This window comes from Narcine bancroftii, chromosome 11 (genome assembly GCF_036971445.1).
Source record: "Narcine bancroftii isolate sNarBan1 chromosome 11, sNarBan1.hap1, whole genome shotgun sequence".
Classification (NCBI taxonomy): Eukaryota; Metazoa; Chordata; class Chondrichthyes; order Torpediniformes; family Narcinidae; genus Narcine; species Narcine bancroftii.
The window spans coordinates 73,108,028-73,122,204 of NC_091479.1; the positions used below are offsets into that span (position 1 = coordinate 73,108,028).

At 40.3% G+C, this 14,177-nt stretch overlaps 1 protein-coding gene across 2 annotated transcripts in view; it reads left to right on the top strand.

Annotated features, from left to right (window-relative positions):
- Positions 1–14,177, top strand: part of cadps2 (Ca++-dependent secretion activator 2) — a 533,161-nt gene that overhangs the window by 443,465 nt on the left and 75,519 nt on the right. For both annotated transcript variants that reach the window (XM_069903385.1, XM_069903386.1), the window contains 2 exons: positions 5,174–5,329; positions 8,974–9,118. In XM_069903385.1, coding sequence (XP_069759486.1) covers positions 5,174–5,329; positions 8,974–9,118 — 301 coding nt within the window. The remainder of the gene's footprint in view (positions 1–5,173; positions 5,330–8,973; positions 9,119–14,177) is intronic.

The window sequence follows — 14,177 nt, forward strand, 5'->3', positions numbered from 1 at the left end:
CTCCCTTACAGTATCAAATGATCTGGGCTCCACTTTCCTTTAGGACAGATTGACTAGCCTCTGAGGGAAGAAAGTTCTTTGCATCAACCCTTTCAGTGACCTGTCCCTTATTTATTGGCTATGTTGCCCTGCTTCATGACTCCCCCATTATTGAAAATTTACCACCCTTAAGAAAATTCAAAACACATCAAAATCTGTCACTCAAGAGCCACTCCAGATTTCCATCAGGGCAAAGGTTTATCCATCTTTTTAGCAAGTTTTTCACACATAGGAATCAACTTCAGAATGATGAAATAATATTTGCATGAATATCTTCAAGCTGTCCTTGTTCCCTTACGGTGTATTTTGTATTCTTTAACAATAACGATGATCTTCGGATGGCATTCAGAATTACAGATTACAGATTTATTGTCATCACATACAACACTAAGATTCCTTTCTCCTGTGGGCAAGGCAGAATTACCATTAATTGATGGTGCAAAAAAAATCTACACAGAGTAAAAATGTAAACAAATAAGGAACTGTAAACAGATAACGAATGAAAACAAACTGCAATAGGTAATTAAAAAAAGAAAATCAATGAAGTGCCCAACTTAAATGAGTCCCTGATTGAGTTTGTTGTTGGGGAGTCTGATGGTGGAGGGGGAGCAGCTGTTCCTGAACCTGGCGGTAGGAGTCTTGTGGCACCTATACCTCTTTCCTGATGGTAGCAGTGAGAACAGAGCGTGTGCTGGGTGATGGGGGTCTTTGATGATTGCTGCTGCTCTCCGAAGGCAGTGTTCCTTGTAGATGTTCTCAATAGTGGGAAGGGCTTTTCCTGTGGTGTCCTGGGCTGTGTCCACAATCTTTTGGAGGGTTTTACCAGATGCAACCGGTCAGCACACTTTCCACCATACATCTGTAAAAATTTGCTAAGGTTTCTGGTGTCATACCAAACCTCTGCAAACTCCTGAAGAAGTAGAGGCGCTGACGTGCTTTCTTCATGATGCCATTGGTGTGTTGGGTCCAGAAATATCCTGAGATAGTAACTCCCAAAAATTTAAATTTGCTCACCCTCTCCACCTCAGATCCCCCGATGATCACTGGATTGTATACCTCTGGCTTTCCTTTCCTGAAGTCAACAGTCAGCTCCTTAGTTTTGGTGACATTGAGTGTATGTTTGTTGGTGCACCAATCAGCCAAGTTTTCAATCTCTATCCTTTATACAACCCACTACTGTGGTATCGTCATCAAATTTGTAGATGATGTTATTGTCGTACCGAGCCACATAGTCATAGAGCAGGGGGCTCAGAACACAGCCCTGTGATGCTCTAGTACTGATAGAGATTAATGGAGAAGTTCTTATTTTCACTGATTGTGGTCTGGAGGTGAGGAAATCCATGATCCAATTACACAGTGGGGCATTAACTCCCAGGTCTTCAGAGAAGCCTGATGAATGCATCTTTGCTGTCCAGGAGTTCCAGGGCTTTGTGTACAGCCAATTAGATGGTATCCGCCATAGACCCGATCGTACAATAGGCAATCTGGAATGTATCCTGCTCTGGCAAGAACTGATATGATTCATCACCAGCTTCGCAAAACACTTAATCACTGTTGATGTTGATCACTGCTTTCATATTCTATTCTCCAAAAACGGATTGATTCAGTGGGAATCTGATTTATAGGATCTGTTGAGAAGCATTGAGAGCTTCCTGATTTATTGTAAGGTATTTGTAGAGGAACAGTGTGGAAGGAGAGGCCATTGGGCCCATTACTGAGTGCTTTTAATTATCTTAAGGCACTTTAAACAGCCGTTAATAAGCAGAAAATTTGTGTGCATTTTCTGTTCCACTGGCAGTGAAAAAAAATGACAATTTATTTGCTAAATTCCATCCCATAATTTTTCCACCAAGACACCTACACATTTTTTTTACAGAGTGGCTGCTGTCTAAATTGACCGCAGGCACTGAGAAACTAGGCTAATGAATATAACATTCACCCTCCAACAAACTCTGCAACACAGGAAGGCAATGGGAAAAGTGCTGGGTCAACAACCACTCCGGAGGTCAGCATGCAAATTTTTTTTTAAACAGAATTTTTCCTTTATTTCTGTGTAAAAATCATATTAGAGAAGAGTAATTATGTCCTATTTTTGCAAACAAATTATTTCTGTACATTTTCCAGGTATATTTTTTCAAACTCTTAATAGGAATGATATGCTTTTAATGGGAGAAATGTAATATGTCAAATATCCTACAGTTTGTCTCCAGCATTGAACCAGCATTTCAGCCAATGTAAAAATGTATGTTCTTTTAAAATATAATTTTGCACCAGACTTCCTGACGGATGAATATTAGAAGTGTAAATTATACCTATAATTGGAATTAGCAGTCATACTAGTGGATAAACAAACTGAAAGTCAAACTGTCCCCTCAGTTGCATGCTATTTTTATGGTCTGTCATTTCAAAAGACATCAAGGACTGAAGTCCAGGGTGTATCTTGGAGGTTATATTAAGAGTTGAAAACCATGGTTTTGTTCTTGTGGTGTATGAACCACCTGATTAAGTTACTGCTTGCTAATCACATTAGTTGTGTTCAGTATTATGTGCAGACACACGTTTGTCTAAATAGGTAACAGATGTAGGCCAGTTACATATGCAGTGTCTTTGACCACTTGTGACTTTGGCTGAGATAAATAAACCATTACCACACAACCAGGATATTGTTGTGGGATCACTGCATTTCACAAATCAACACACCAACCCTTTAATCATAAATTCAAAAGAAGGTACCTCTCTTAACCAAGATTTAAATTGTTCTTTAGATATGTCACTAATTAGACAAATGTTTGAATAACCCTGACTATTGAGTTAATCCTTTAATCCTTTAACACCTGCTTCTCAACATCCTTTAAAGCTTTCTCTCCCACACTTCTTTTATTTTACCTTGTACAAAGCATCATATCTTAACCAATGCAAAACATTTTGTACCTAATTTCTTTTCCTTATTCTGAAAAAGATTAATAATTGGACTTGACGTGGTACACTGACAAACAAGTATTAGTTGAATGCGTTGCTACGTAGAACTGGAGCAAACAAGGTAGTGGAACGAAAATAGAATTTGAGAAGAACATTTGGATTGACCATTTCCCTGAGTAACTATAGACCTGCATTCATACGTTTTGGAAGATGTAAAGTTGGATTTGAGGATTTCTTCTGAATTTTACATTGTCAATCATGCAGTGCCTGATATTTTCAAGTCCTGGTTTAGAATTTAGAATTGAGAAGAATCATATTTCTGAGAAGAGATTTAAGGTATAGACAATTATTTTCTCTCTCTATCAATATCTAGTCTCTGCAAAAATATAGTTCCAAAGGTGTAACTTCCCCAAAATGGTTGCACAGTAAAAGTCCAAAAGTCCAGACCCCAGAAATCCAACCACCCGAGAAAACTAGCACTCAAATGTTTAAAATTTAGCGGAAGTGCGGAAGTGCCACAGATGCACAGCGGCAACACGCGACCGTGCTTAATTCAGGTAATCTTATCACAAACAAATTAATTTATATCCTGTATTCTTTTACAGGGTCCATTTTTAAACACAGTTTCAAACAATAGATGTTCTTTTTTGTAGTGAAAACATTTTGTTTACATTTTTGTCAAGTGTTGATTTTATTTTTCTTTAGAATGGCTCGTTTTGATAAATGCTGTATTTGCAATTATCAAAATGTACCTGTTCAACTCTTTATTCCTCCTTAAATTTGAATTTTTTTAAAGGTATTGCCTGAGAATCCGGAAAATCCAAAAATCCGGATCAACTTAATCCCCGAGCAGTCTGGATTTTAGGACTTTTACTGTACATTATGTGTAGATCAAAACTGTGAGATTAAGCAATCTGTTTCATTGTGCATGCATCATAACTGGCCGTCATCTGATTTTCACATGTGCTTCTGGCAGGAGCAACATCATAACAATCTTACTAAATGTTAACAACGTGGTGGTTAGCGTGACACTGTTACATTGCCAACGACTTGGGTTCTAATCTGCCACTGTCTGTAAAGTGTTTGTACGTTCTCACCGTGACCTGCGTGAGTTTCCCGGGGTCCTCTGGTTTTCTCCAAAACATTGAGGTTATAGGTTAATTGGGTGGCACAGGTGTCAATGGCCGGAATCGGCTTCTACCATGTTGTAAATTTTTAAAAATTGGAATCTGAGCCAATATCCCCAGTCAGGAATGTTATGTTTTTTTTTAATATTTTATGAAATACAAAAACAATTAACAAACATATCACAATATTTCAAACTTAATCCAAATACATGTGGTATTTAATATATATTTTTTAAAAAGTAAAGAATACAAAAGAAAGAAAAACCTCCTCTCAATCCCAATCCCTTCTCGCTCCCCGCCCCCACAAACTAAAAACAGATAAATAAAAAGCAAAAGGAGCAAGAAAACCACAACAGGAGCACTTCACTTTCCAATACTTTTAAACATAAAGAAATGGAATGTTCGAGTTTCATTTAAATTTTAATACCAACAGTTTGTAAATATGGGCTCATATTTCACAAAAAAATATGATATTCATTTCTTACATTGTAAGTAATTTTCTCAAGTGGAATACAACTCCGAACCTCTGCACGCCATTTTTCCATTCCCAGATCAATATCCGACTTCTGTCTATTGCCAAATCAATTTGAAGCTATGATTAACTACAGCATCAATTCATTCCATCCAAATTAAAGATGGGTTTCTTCTGGACACTCTGTTTTCCTCCCATGTGCGAACATCATACAGCGTTCATAGGTTAATTGTTCATAGTGGTGTAATTGGGTGCCATGGGCTCCAGAAGAGCCTGTTCCCATGCTGTATCTCTACATTTTTTTTTAAATGAGGAGATGACGCCTGAGACAGGTCAGCCATGATTGCTTTGAATGGTAGGGCAGACTTGAGGGACTAGGTGGCCAATTTCTGCACCTGTTTAATTTCTTGTGTTCTTGTATTCCCTCCCATGTCACCAGCACAGCTGACAATAATGAAGACCCAGACATTAAGATTGACACTGAGACATGTTGAAACTGTGTTTGTGTTGGCTGTGACTTCTGCTTGAGGCTAATCTATTTTGATGACTAGTTGTTCTTTTGTGGCGTTGTCTGCAAAACCAAAGGTTTATTTGCCACAATGTGCTTTTGCTTTAGGAATGGTTCTTCCACATCTGAGGATCTCTTTTGGAAGCTAAATGCTCTGCAGATGTTCGTCTACGATCTGTACTGGCCAGACCCTGAATTTTCCCAACATCTGGACCAAAGACTCAAACTGATGGCCAGTGACATGATTGAGGCCTGTGTGAAAAGGTAGGTGTGGCTGGTTGAGAGGAATTACACCACAGGTTAAAGCAATAGTGACACGCTTCACAGGCAGGGATATAAACTTTTATTCTGAAGGAGAGATTTCAAATCACAGCAGAAGGCCAAGCATCGCAGAACTGTTGGGACTCTGTGAGCCTAGGACATGACAACATTTTGGCTTGTGCAGTGATATCAAATAGCATGCCACCCCCAGTTATATCACACTCATGAAATTCTATTGCCATACAAGTTCCACAAGATCTCTGAAGCAGATCCCAGTATGAATTAAAGGCCTATCTTCCACTCTGTAAGGGCCTCCTTTAACCACCTAACCCATTTCTCTGTCAGCTGGTCCAAAGTTCTGTCCCCATCTGCCAGATTCCCCCACTCCCTAATCAATCCCAATGCCCCCACCCCTCCCTGCAGCCACATACTGATGAATAAGAGAAACAGAAGAGCTGAAGATGCTACAATATTGAGCAAGGATTTGCTGGAGGAACTCAATGGCTCAGACAGCATCCATGAGTTGAAAGTCAATATTTTGGGAGTGAACCAAATATAGAATAGGTGATATTATTTATATAAGGGTGGGGTGGGGGGACAATGGTAATAAAGTATAGGACAGAATGTGAGAGAGGTGGAGACACAGGTAGAGGGAGAAATTATTTGAGGGGAGAAAAGAGAGAGAGGTAAGTGCAGGAGTAGGTAACAAAGAGATGGGAACAGAGGAATCAGATGGAGATGCAGGTTACTTAAAATTAGAGGTCAGTGTTCATGCCATTAAAGCTATCCATGAGGAATATAAAGAGTTGTTGCTTAAATTTACATTGAGCTTCACCCCAACACTTCTCTCCCCCAAATAGTTTCTCCCTCTACCTGTGACTCCATCTCTTATCAGCACAGCAGGAATGGTTTGGTGTCTAAACTTGAGCTTTCTGTAGCCAAACATTTTAACTCCACAAACTCTCTCCTCTGGCAAATCATTCAAGCTAACCCCCACCCTCTGTATGAAAAATATACTCTTCAGATCTCCTTTTAATTTCTCCCCTCACACCTGTGCTCTCTAGGGGTGGACTTGCCTGACCTCTTACGGAATAAAGAATTGCTGAACGGTTATTTACTGATGACCACCCCCCCCCCCCCCACTCCAACATATACACATTCATTTCCCTCCTTTCCCTTTCCGCTCCTCATTTTCCTCCTCCTGCTACATCTTTGCTGGTATGGCTGAGCTGAGACAAGTCATGATTTTTGCAGCACACATCAAGGCATGATGATGTGTAAAGCCCGTACTATACAGGGCAAGGTTCCTCCAGTGTGTCGTAGGCAAATCAGTGGCATGCTTGATGAGGTTGAGGCTAGCAATGTGGCGTTTGCAATCCTGGGACTCCACTTTTGAGATGTGGTGAATGGGCAGTCAGAAGATCAAAGGGTAGTCCTTCTTCATTTTGCAGAGTGCGGGTCACATCTAAGTCACCACAGCCCTGGATTGCATAGACAAGCTCTACATTTCAAGAGATAAAATCCATAAGACTGCGATACTTCTCTCTTTTGAGAGGTGGCACCTCCAAAGGGTTCCTGGTGCCGTTGCTGGCATCCTGTGTAAAGGGAAGCCACAATCCCTGGAGTGCCATGTGCTCATGCTCTCGGCTTCACTCTGTCAAAGTAAAAGGAGGGGAATTCCACTTTCAAACCAGGCAGAGCAAAGGCAACTTACTCGAAGTATCAGTGGCATCCACCCCCACAATCTGGAAAGATCAGAAACGTACAATCTCTGGTCTCTTAGGACCATTAGCCATGTCATTTTGGCCTTGTTCCATAGTCGTGGCTGCAGAGTTTGCCTTTTCTCGACTTGAACCTTCCAACTAAAACTGTTTCCCAATGCATTGAGGCGCACATAGGGGAATTACCTCCTGAACCTGCGCTTCATGACGATCAGCTGTGTGTCTCTGCATTTACTGCAGTGAAGTCATTCATCGGAGGTGTACTGCAGCAGCCTGATGTCCCTTTCCACTTTCAGACCTGATCAAAGACAGTTGGCTGTAATTGAAGGAACTCTTCTGAGGCAGAAACAGGTGGCATGACGTCAACCAACCTCCCGTTCAGCCCACCAGCCCTGATAATTCTGTGTTGTTAACTCAGCCTCATCAATTGTTTATGACAGCTGGGAAAGCAGCAGAGAAACCAAATAATAATTAATGCAAAACCACCAAAAATTAAATAAATATTATTAATAAGGCTCAGTTATATGTTGTGTACTGGAGGATTCAATTTGCAGCCAAATTAGAAGACTTGAACTGCAGACATCCTTCAGATCAGACAGTGTGCTTTGAGTTTTCTGTGATGATGTTACTTTCATAATGTAATGTGGGGAGGGGGGGTATTAATTCTGAATGTCGTGATCCCTACAGTAGCAGTCTTCTGCTCCCAATCTCTGTTAACTCTCAATATAATGGAGAATTCCAATGAGCAATTAGAATGGAGATAGGTAAATATTTTCAAACGCATTTGTAATTGCAGGATGTGTGTATCTGGTAAACAAAAAATTTTCTGTGTATCAAAACTTAATCTCTGAAAGGGAAATTTCAACAGTTCTGAATGTCAAACCTTTCATACATTGTTATTCATATTTGCCATGGGGACACACACATATACACTAAGCAGCAATATCCACCACACCAAAAGATATACCATATCACAACACAATGCAATACAACACACCCAAGACCCACAGAGACCACATGGCAATGCCTGCACATCAAACCACATCAAACTGTAATCAAACACACATCATGCCTCAAAGTATTACACAGCAATATATGTTATACCACAAACCCAGCTGTAACATAATGCTACACACACCATACAGCTCCACACACATGTCAGATCACGACACAATCCATAACACTTGCATGCCACAGGCCACAACCATGCCATTCACACTGCACCAGAAAAAAAACACACCATCTCTAAACTGTCTCCATGTATCCCAAAACACGAGAAACCATGACATTTACCACATCGTACCAAAACATAAGACACACCGCAATTGAATCTGCACACTGCCACAACATACATCGTACATGATATTCTGCAACACATGCCCCACTACAGCAGGACACATGCCACACTGTAACATTACATGGGCTCCTCCACAATGTACACCACACTACAACTAAACTCTCACAGGCCTCAAGGCAATGTCCACCACAGCTCACTGAAAAGCAACAGCGTTTAATTAGGTTAAATACCATTCTCATCATATAGTTATAAGTATGGGCAAAATATTTTATTCCTCAGCTGATGATGCTCTTATGGAAGAATATTCTAGAGGGTAGACGAAAATTATACTAATCATGTACATTTCTCTCAATCATCTGCTGTAGTTCAATTCCTAGTCTCACTGGCAAAAGACCAGGAACTGGCTGGCAAGGCACTATATGGCTATACACACCAGCGTAAAAAAAAAATTGAGTTGGATTTATGGAATTGATTGTGACTGCACCCCCACCATCCCACATTGGATTGAGAGTACACTCCATATGGTTTGATTTATCGAGGACCATTAATTCGGAGTGGCCTTGCAGCAACTATTCCAAAATACCAGCTTCCCTCTGTATAACTATATTCCTTTTGCTTACATCAAACAGAACAAGGATTGCATTTGAAGTCAAGTTACAAAAACTGAGCAAGTCAACAGATTTGCGTGTTCTCTCTGTCTGCACGATGTTCAATGTGCTTGTGGAAGCAAAGAAACAATCGATAAAACTTTGCGTTTTGGAAGGAGCACCGGAGGTAGGTTTTCATTTTCAAAACAATTTCAATTGCAGTGAATGCTGAAAGGCCTGGACAGAGTAGATGTGGCAAGGATGTTTCCCAAAGTAGGGGATACGAGGAACAAGCGAGCATAACTTCAGGATAAAAGGATGTCAATTTAAAAACAGAGATGTAGGAAAAAAAAATCTTTAATCAGAGGGCCATGAGTCTGTGGAACTTGTTGCCACAGGCTGCCATGGAAGCGAGATCATTGGCTGTATTTCAGGCAGAGATGGATGGGTATCTGATTAGTGAGGGCATCCAGGGTTACGGCGAGAAACCCAAGGAGAGGGATTCCCTGGGAGGATGGATCAACTCATGATTAGAATGGTGGAGCAGACTCAATGGGCCAATAGATACAGATATACCTTGTGAATACAAGAGACTAGTTGCTGGAATTTGATCAAAGAAACAATCTGCTGGAGGAACTCGATGGTCAGGCAGCATCTGCGGGAGAAAAAGACTGGTCAACTTTTCAGATGGAAACCCTTCATCAAGTACCCTGATGCCTGCTTGACCTGCTGAGTTCCTCCAGCAGTTTTGCTTTGGCTTTTAATTTTAATTACACCTTGGATAATCGATCCCTCTAGTTGACTCCACCTCGCAATCAGATCTTGGCTGTAAATCCAACTTTGCATTCTCCCCTGCTTTTGTTAAGCTTCCAATTTCTTGTCAAGTATTCGAAGAGTCCATTTCCACATTCCTTTGGGGAAGAGAATTCTAAAGACACACAGCTCTGTGAGAGAAAAACAAAACTTCATCTCCGTCTTAAATTTAAGAGACACGTGATAAATTTTCTAATGGTGACACCAGTTCTAGGTCTCCTACAAAAGGAAACAACCTCGCTCAAGGCCTTGTATGTTTTCATCACCTTTTACCCTTCTAAAGGTCAGTGGAAACACCCCTAGGTTGTCCAGTCTTTCCTCATAAGACAATCTGCACATTGCAAGTATCACACAAGTAAACTTCACTAGAATTCCTTACAAAACACAGAAGTAGTACATAATGACCTTTCCAACTGAAGTGACATCTCTTGCACTTTAGTATTCTGTTTCTTTCACAAGAAGCAATAAAGTTTTGTGCTTTTCAAATTACTTGCTGGATCTGCATACATGCCTTTTGTAAAATAATCCCTCTGCATTTCAGCATTCTACATTTTTCTCACCTTTCTGAGATCTCCCTTTTTATTATTTTTCTGCACTTTGCCATGTTGCACACCATTTGCCAGAACTTTTGCCTACTTCTGTATCTCTTTATTGCCTCTACATGTTCTCCTCACATCCTCATCTCCTATTTTCATACAGCTATCAGCAAATTTAGCAGCCAATCCTTTAGTCACTTCATCCCAATTGTTATATAAATTGTAAAAACTGTCAAGACCCCCAACACTGATTTCTGTGACACAGAACTCATTTCATTTGACCAATCAGGAAGAGACCCATTTATAGCCACTTCTGTCAACCAGCCAGGCTGCTGTCCATACCAGTATGTTACATCCCTCTTATTTATCTATGACAGTACAATATTCCTTGATGTCCTCTGGAAACCTAAATATAATTCATCCATTGCCCACCTGTCCCCCCTTTTTATGAACAGTGCATACAATGATATTCTTTTTTTAAAATCCAACAAATTGCTCGAACATGAATTCTATCTGACAAAATATCATTGTTTTTGCCTATTTAATGTGAACTTTTCAGAATAGCCTGGTGTATCAAATTAAGTAATCACTTTAATTATTTCCCTGTGACAGATATCAAGAGTTGCCCAGTTTCTGTCCCTGTCCATTTCCATTAATGGGTAAAGGATTTACATTTTTCTTTCAGAATATCAATGCATTATGTTCTTCATAGACACAATGTCTGTGGGCAATGGCAACAGGACAAAATGGTGCCTAGCATAGGAGCAATTGGAGCCCCTTATTTTTAGCATTGCTGCAGTGGGGTCAAGGGAGAGATACTACAGCACAATGGGAGAAATATTATTTATTTTTGTCCCTGTTATGTAGGTCTAGCTGCGCTTCATCAAATGTTTTCATTTTCTTGGGCTCTTAAGTTCATCATTTAACAATCGTGTATTTTAATTTTAAAACATACCCACCTGATATGCAGATTGACTTGCATTTTGATTTAATTCTCATCATTGTCCTTTTACATTTTGTCCGTGTGCCGGGTTATTTTATTCAATTATGTTTCCCATCTCCGGTTCCAGTTTAGTGGAAGTGTCAATTTTTACAATTAACTTTATCTGATATCCTCCCGTTAAAACTGACTCAGAAAGATACAGGTGTTGGGTGTTAACACTAAACAAAGGTGGGAACACCAGTTTTGAATGGTCAAAGCAAACGTTTATATTTCTGAGGAGATGAGTTGGGAATGATTCACATCAATGAAATTTGTTCTGACTTCCACTAAATCCAAATTGTGAAGACTTTGCCAGTATTGAAGCCCAAGTGTTAACTGTGATTTAAGCCTGCTTTTGCAACAAATTAAGACACTCTACAACTTGCATATGAATGAGATAAATTCCCCATGGTACAACGGCATTTCATCATCATATTTCATTGTGCACAATACAAAGGAATTATTTTTTTCCCCTTCAGCTTCTTCTGAAATATCCACTTTGATGCATTCCTGATGCATCACAATAAAAAGGTGTGTCTGTGCTGTGCAGCAGTCAGGTTTTATTCCCCAGATTTATTCTGTGCTGACCTTACGCCAAGGGCTCAGCTCCTTATTCTTACGACAAAACATTCGAGTTATTGTTGCCCACTGAGCTGCTGCCTTTGACAGCTGTTTTTACAAAGCTTTCCTTGAAAGGTTTACCAGATTGATACCAGGGATGGCGGGACTTACATATGAAGAAAGGTTAGAACGACTGGGCTTGTAGTCGCTAGAGTTTAGACGATTAAGAGGAGATTTGATAGAAACGTTCAAAACTCTTAAGGGATTTGACAGGCTAGATGCAGGAAGATTGTTCCCAATGTTGAGCAAGTCTAGAACCAGGGGTCACAGTTTAAGGATAAAGGGGAAGTCCTTTAGGACTGAGATGAGGAAGAATTTTTTTACTCAGAGGATGGTGAATTTATGGAATTCTCTGCCACAGGAAGTGATTGAGGCTGGTTCCATAGCTATATTTAAGAGAGTTAGATTTAGTACATGTGACTAGGGGGATCAGGGGGTATGAGAGAGAGCTGGAACAGGGTACTGAATGGATGATCAGCGATGATCAAAATGAATGGCGGTGTAGGCTTGAAGGGCCAAATGGCCTACTCCTACGCCTATTTTCCATGTTTCTATCTTTCTATGTAACAAATTAAAATGGTGCTGTCATTTTCAAAATTTACAAGTTTCAAGCCTGACAGATCATTGCTATTGAAGAATTTTATCTTTATTTCCCCCCCGCAAAAACATTGGGATTAGCCAGTTATATCACGCAAGAGAATAATTGCAACTTTCTGCCTCAAATTTGACATCATAAATTCATTTCAAATCGACACATTCCAGTACTGTATCGACATGAGTATTCGTGGTCCAGTTTTCCTCCCTGTGCATTACTGACCGTTTTCTGCAAATTCTTAACAAGGATCTGTGCAAAGACTTCTACCGGTCATTTGAGAGCCTTATGGCAATTAGGATAGTTGTTGAAGGGCATTCGTTTGAACACAATTCGGGAGGGGGGAAGACAGTTAAGTTCCTTGGGGTCTTTTTCCACTTTTGAAGCTTTTGTTTTCTGCTTGGTCCTTGCTGAATGAACTGCTATCAAGGGTCGTGAAAGTCAAGGTTGACGTTTGGTTTCAGCCCCTGAGTTATGGTAGGGTGGGAAATTCTAGTGATGTACATTGGTGTATATATCAGATTTCAGATTTGTTGTCAAAGTACATACATGACATCACATACAACCCTGAGTTTCTTTTTCCTATGGGCGAGGCAGAATGACCACTTATTGGTAGTGCAAAAAACAATTATGCACCAAGTACATATGTAAACAAATGTAAACAAACTGCAACACAGAGAGGAAAAACAATCAATAAAGTGTAAATATAAGAGCCCTTAAATGAGCCCCTGATTGAGTTTATTGTTGAGGAGTCTGATGGTGGAGGGGTAGCAACTGTCCCTGAACCTAGTGGTGCGAGTCTTGTGACACCTATACCTCTTTCCTGATGGTAGCAGTGAGAACATCCTTGATAATTGCTGCTGCTCTCTGAATGCAGTGTTTCTTGTAAATGTTCTCAATGGTGGGGTGGGTTTTGCCTGTGATGTCCTGGGATGAGTCCACTACCTTTTGCAGGGTTTTTACACTCAGGGGTATTGGTGTCCCCTTATTTGTCCGTGATGCAGCCAGTCAGCACACTTTCCACCATACATCTGTAGAAATTTTCCTGGGTTTCCGATGTCATTCCAAACCTCTGCAAACTTGTGAGGAAGTAGAGGCATTGACATGCTTTCTTCGCCATGTCATTGGTGTTGGGTCCAGGAAAGATCCTCTGAGCCAGTGACTCCCAAAAACTTAAATTTGCACACCCTCTCCACCTCTGATCCCCAAATAATCACTGGATCATTCACCTCTCATTTTCCCTTCCTGATGTTAACAATCATCTCCTTGGTTTTGGTGACATTGAATACAAGGTTATTGTTGGTGCATCATTCAGCTAAGTTTTCAATCTCCCTCTTTTTTTCTGACTGCTTTTGTATATCCCACTACCGTGGTATTGTCAGCAAATATGCAGATGGTGTAGATGTCATAGCACACCAAACAGTCATAGGTGTAAAGTGTGTGGAACAGGGGACTAAGAACGCAGCCCTGTGGTGCTCAAGTACTGATAGAGATTGTATATCTGCATGCAAATCAGGACACAATCAGCTTGGAATATGGTACTGATTCCAAATAACTTAATGAGTTGAGTGCTACACTAAGAGTTGCCTTCATCAAATTCCCATGTATGCTTTTTTCCAGCAGGTATCAAGACTCAGGTCAGTGGGTGGCTTCCCACTCCTTAAATCAAGATGCTTGAAGTCAATTATCATGTCACAACTTT